This window comes from Candoia aspera, chromosome 4, assembly GCF_035149785.1.
Source record: "Candoia aspera isolate rCanAsp1 chromosome 4, rCanAsp1.hap2, whole genome shotgun sequence".
NCBI lineage: Eukaryota > Metazoa > Chordata > Lepidosauria > Squamata > Boidae > Candoia > Candoia aspera.
This window is the reverse complement of record NC_086156.1, coordinates 84,548,449-84,554,448: the sequence shown is the minus strand read 5'-3', so window position 1 is coordinate 84,554,448 and position 6,000 is coordinate 84,548,449. Positions and strand designations below refer to the sequence as shown.

The 6,000-nt window shown below is 47.0% G+C and overlaps 1 protein-coding gene across 1 annotated transcript in view; it reads left to right on the top strand.

Annotated features, from left to right (window-relative positions):
- The first annotated feature begins 1,191 nt into the window (after positions 1-1,191).
- PPP1R9B (protein phosphatase 1 regulatory subunit 9B) overlaps positions 1,192-6,000 on the top strand; it is a 70,208-nt gene continuing 65,399 nt past the window's right edge. The window contains exon 1 of the mRNA XM_063300858.1: positions 1,192-3,070. Within this exon, the coding sequence (XP_063156928.1) occupies positions 1,634-3,070 (1,437 nt within the window). The 5' untranslated portion in view covers positions 1,192-1,633. The remainder of the gene's footprint in view (positions 3,071-6,000) is intronic.

Sequence of the window (6,000 nt, the reverse complement as noted above, 5' to 3'; positions counted from 1 at the left end):
CACAAAGCACTTGGTTCCCCTCCCCCCACTCCTTGTTTTGTCAGTTATGTATTTAGGAAAGCTCACTTACAAAGCTTAAAAGTACTTTATTTATCCAAGCACACTTTGTAATAGTGTAAAAAGAGCATAAACAACTATATTTGTTTGAGAGAAATATGCAAATAAAATACACAGCCACGATGGGAAAGTCTTTTATTAGGGCCAAGAAATCTTTAGAAAATAATAGTGGCATTTTGGTTGGTTATTTATGCACTTCGTTTTGGCAGGTCCAAATAAAGCCATTGCCTTGGGCAGAGCTTTTGGCTTGGTTCACTTTACTGGTTGGCAGCTGCTTTTGCACAACTATGTTAATCTTAAACTTGGTTAATGCAAAGCCTGATTCAGCTTTTGTGACCTAAGTGCATTGTGTGACCTGTTTGTTTTAGTATAGTGTATTGTGTGAACCCAGCAATGGATTTTTTCATGTCCAGCCAGATTAAAGGAATTGTATGAATACTGGCTACCTCTGTGGGCCTTGCCATAGGGTCAGATTCAGATAACGGTGTCGTCCTACCACTGATTCGGGAAGACAACTCAGCCTTAAAATGGAGGTGGATCCCACAGCATCGGTGACACTGCCCGCGATGCCGGGGTGACACGTCTCCAAATAGCTGGAAAATATAAGAGTGGGCAAACGTCTGGGAAGGGGCGTCCACGGTTAATCCAATTTTGTAGCAAGGACACGTGGGGTGGGTGCGTATGTGTGCGTATACACGAGAGCGTAAACCGCCTCCCCCCAAATGCCAGTAAGGCGTGAAACAGCCTGCACGCGGAAGAGATTGGATTACATTGTCATGATTATTTTTTTAATAATTCGTCGGCGAGGTAAATCCAAAAGCTGGCGTAGCCGAGGTTCCCTCCCCATCGCATCCCTTCCTTCCTCTTGCAATTGGATTGATTGACTCAGTGCATTTTTCGCTTATTCGGTAAAGGGAAGGCAGCCGGGCGGGGGGGGGGGCGGCGAGAGAGAGAGAGGAAGAACGCGTCGCTGCCTCTTTTTTTTTTTTTGCTTCCTTTCCTGCCGTAGCAGAAAACGAGGGAGGTGCAAAGAGTGTGATCACTTTAAGACCCAGCGGTTTTCCCCCCCTCTTTCTCTTCATTTTTCCCCCCTTCTGCTCCCCCCCCCACTTTTTTTTTAAGGAGCCACAGGCTGTGGCGTTTGCAGAAGGGTTTGGTCTCCGTCATCGCGCTGCAAAAGCGAGAGAGCGAAAGCGACAAGGAGGGAGAGGAAGAGGAGGAGGGGGGATGAAGGGGAGGTGTAACACATCCGACGAGCCGGCTGCAATGGGCCTCAGCTAATCCAAACCCTTCGGAGGACCTGCCTTCCCGCTGCCACCGCCGTGGGTCAGAAGCTCCTTGGATCCGGTTCTCTCCCCGCCGCCCCCGCCACCGGGGGACCACATTTTTCCCTGACACACAATGAGCGCCGCCTGGTAGAGAAGAAGCGGCGTGCCGCCTTGCCCCTTTCGGGCTCTCGCGATGTGATCCTGCTGCAGCTGCTGGAGGGGAAGGAGGAAGAGGAGGCAAGGTGGACCGGGGGCGGAGGAAGCCCGAGGCTATGTGGTGTCAGCGACACCAGAAGATTTGGTGAACCATGATGAAGACTGAGTCCCATAATAGTCCTGGGGGCAGTGGCACTAGCAGCAGTGGGGGCAGCACCGGCGGTGGGAATGGGGCTGGAGGCAGCCTGAGGAGCGCCTCGCCTCACCGGAACGCCTACGAAGCTGGCATCCAAGCTCTGAAGGCCTCCAAGGATGCCCTGGGCCATGCTGACAGTGAGGAGGCCAAGAAAGCCAGGAACAAGAAGTATGGGTCCAACGTCCACCGGATCAAAAACATGTTCCTGCAAATGGGCACTGCGCCGCCACCAGGGGAGGGAGCGGTTGATCTGGCCAAGATGAAGGAGAAGCCGGTTCGGTTGTCCTTGCCCCGGGCCAGCAGCCTGAACGAGAATGTAGACCACAGTGCATTGTTGAAACTGGGCACCAGCGTATCGGAGAGGGTGAGCCGGTTTGACTCCAAAACAGATAAGCCATTGTCCAAGCTCCAGGAGACACGGAAGATCTTCGAGAAGAGCCTCCAGGAGAAGGAGACCACCAACAAACTGCTCCTGCGGAAAGAGAGAGCTGGCTTCCAGGACCGGAAGCTGGATGTGGTGGTGAGGTTCAACGGCAGCACCGAATCCCTGGACAAGCTAGACACAGAGGCTGTGTCTCCCACTGTAAGCCAACTCAGTGCTGTCTTTGAGAAGGCTGACCTGAGGAATAACCTCCATAAAGCCCCTGGCAAAGTTGGGCCTCTCAACTCCAAGATTGTCAGCAAAAGGTCCAGGGTTTTCCTCCAGGCTCCGGAAGGAGGTGCCAAGGTGGAAACCAGGAGTAGTGATGGGCCTACGCTGCAAGTGAGAGCAAGGTTGCCTGAGACTGATAAAGGCCAAAACAAGCTGGTCCCTGGTGGGTCAGGAGCAGCGAAGCCCGGGGACAAGGACTCCAGCACAGGGCTACGTCCTCAGAAGGTCCAGGAGGTGCGCAAGATCAAGCCTGTGGAAGTGGAAGAGAGTGGAGACTCTGAACAGGAATTTGAGGCAGCTGAGGTGGCGGTGGCAGCAGCAGTGGCAGATGAGAACAGCAAGGCCTCTAAGGAGCCTGACCCTCTCAGGGCAGAGGTGATTCAGGCTGAGGTCACGGTGCATGCGGCCTTGGAAAATGGCCAGCTGGGTGGTGAAAGATACCTAGAAACTCCAGGCCCGTTGGCAGACACTTACTGTGAGGAATTGGCCAAGGCCGAGGGACCAGAGGAGAACGACCTGGGTGATGAGTCTAAGAAGGAGGACTTCTCTGAGGCTGACCTGGTGGACATTAGTGCCTACAGTGGACTGGGGGAGGACTCGGGAGGGAGTGGGCTGGATGAAGATGAGGACGGTGATGGACTGTATGCACCGGAATCCAGCTGTGTCGAGATCCCTGGGTTGTCAGAAGAGGATGAGGCTGTCCCTAATCGCAAGATCCACTTCAGCACAGCCCCAATACAGGTAGGCCTTTGGACCCAATATCTATAGCAACTGTGAAAGACATCTGGATTCTAGGAAGTCTGGTGATCCTTGGACATGGGTATTATTATCAACATCAATGAGAACTCCAAGGATTTGCTTTGGGGCCTAATTTTTGTAAAATAGCAGATGAGACCAAAAACCTAAGTTCTGACTAAACCAGTTCAAGGGCTGTAAGTAGGGATAATTAGGAAGACTCCTTTTTCATATAGAATTGCCCTCATTAAATGCTGTTCTCTGCATGAAAGGAACTAGCCCATCCAGAAGGCATTTTCAAACCACACATTCTCCCTAGTGTGCTTCTCTTCTCTGTATGGGGAAGTTTGTACAAGGGAGATTTTGCAGAGAGGATCATTCAGATGTGCAAATCTCCACCTTCCATCTGAAATAGCGGCCAGGTTACAGGTTACCTTTTGATTGTGAGAAGGCCTATGTCTCTTAGGCAAAGAGGGCCTTTTCCCCTCATCCTCACTGATGCCAACCCATATAAGGCCTTGATTTTTCTGCCCCTTATATTCATTAATCTGTCAGGAAAGGGTTTATGTTGGCTTTTGTTTGTACACTTAAATATTGAAGGGAGAATGTAGCAAAACTCTCTGTCCTAGAGGTAATGGAACAGGGTTACTTTTGATAGGATTAGCCTTTCACTGAGTTCAGAACTGAATCAGTGAATCACCTTTGCAGGCTATATATCTGCAAAGGTGGTTTTAGAAGAATTGTACCAGCTAATGTCATGATGGAAAGTGCCATCATGGATCTCCCCAAACATTGTTTTTCCCCCCTCTGTTTTGCATGCAAAAACCATGGGTGGGAGAAGCAGAGAAGGGATGGGGTGTTCAAACAGACAATTCAACAGACTGAGAGATACTGAAGTGTCTTGATTTTACAAAGAAGGGTAGGAAGAGAAAAGCTGTTCTTCATCCTCTTTTTTGCAAAGCAGTGCTTTTATGAAACACTGAGGGTTAGGGAGGGTTTATAAATGGACCCATTTGCATCTGGCTGCTGGTAGTAAGGAATAACACATTTGATGTGAAATCTCAGTTTCTCACACTTCATCCACCAGGTTGGGGCTATGCATTTTGGGGATACAGGGAGGGGGAATTAAGTTGCTGACACAAATTAAGGAAGGTGCACCATTGCAATCTGTTTCTTCCCTCCCCTTCCCCCTTGGACTCTGTTGATTAGCTACATTCCCCACCCCCATGCCCAACACCTTGCAAGAATGAAAGGCATCCCAGGCATAATTTCCCAGCGGTTACTGGGTTTCATTTGACACTGAAGAACCACTTTGCCAAGGTAGATCCAGAGATGGGAGGGCTTCTGCCTTTCCATAGGGAAGGGCAATTGAATTGAGAGAAAAATGGACTCCCATTTAGACAAATTGGTTTATGCAGGGATATAGTTTTTGATGGAATCTATGGTGAGATTGGCTAGGTTTATACATGACAGTAAGCCATAATAAGGTTTGTTTGGTTTCAGCTCAATATGATGTGTGAATCAAGTGACTGTAACTTGTAAATCATAGTTTAACTTTGTGTACAAGGCTGGGTTTACTCATCATATTAATCCCTAAACTCAGAATAATGCAATACAAATATGCGCAACATGTAATACCCAAATAAACTAGGCTGGCCTATTGTGGATGGTCTGATGCACATAACATACTAAGATAATGGCTGGGTTCCCAAAACGTGCTGAACCACAAGTTACCCAACCTCATATTGGCCTAGTCTAGTATATTGTGTGAACCTAGCCCATTTAGTAACTTTGCAGCTTGATGTGATTTGTTAATCAAGAAATTATGTGAACTAGGGCACTGTGGCTGGATCACATACCATTATTAAAACATACCTTGGTTTAGCACAATGTGAACAATATTTTCAGCCATAGATGATAATCTGGGAGTTGTGGGTTAAGTTTCTGCAAGCTGGAAATGGTCATAAATAAAATGCTTCACTGTCAAAAGTAATGTGGTTCCAGTCAGTATAAGCTTAGATGCACCCTGAAAAAGTCACAGTGTCTCTCAAATAGAGGTTGTGTGAATATTTGGGTCCTTGGGAGTTAGCCTAAGAATTGTTTATAAAGTAAGGTTGTTTTTTTAAAAAAAAAGGAAAGTTGGCATGCTGCAAAGCAAAGAAAGCATCATCAATATCCAACATCAGTATCTTCTTAATTTCAAAGAATATCTCTGGATCTTATAAGCTTTCTTAGAAAATAAAAATAAGGGGTAGATGTAGCTCACTGCTTAGTCTGGAAGTGTATCCCCTTGTACAGTAAAACAAAAAATGAAATCAGGCATAGGAGGAAGCATTCTGCATGAGGTGGTGGGGAGAGAGGGGTGGTAGGTAACATGCTTGTAAATCAGTGCTCTATAACTGGTTATGTTCAACCATTGCAGCCATTTTGTGAATGGATAAGCCTTCCTGGCAGCACAAAACTTTTAGGGACCCTTGCTGTAGAAAATTGAGGACTGCATCACCAGGTTGCTTGATGATGTGTGAACTTTTTTGTAGGGAGATTCTGGGAGATTGTTAATGTTAAGCATATGACATGTGCCATATTGGAAGTTGGAAAGGATTTTGCCCCAAATTACATTAAGAGATCCTACATTAGAAGTTATATTTGTTTTGTTTTGTGCTGTAATAAGTTTGCAAAAGACTAGTTTATAAAAGAGAAGACTGAAGGGAGATATGATAGCAGTCTACAAATATTTGAAAGACGTTCACATCCAGGAGGGAATGGCCCAGTTCTCTGTTGAAACTGAGAGCAGGATAGGGACCAGTAGATTGAAATTAAAAGAAAGGAGTTCAGACTGAATATTGGGAAGAATTTCCTGATAATAAAAGCTGTTAAAGCAGTGAAACAGCCTGCTTGAATAATGATGGACTCCCTGTCACTACCCATTGGAGATT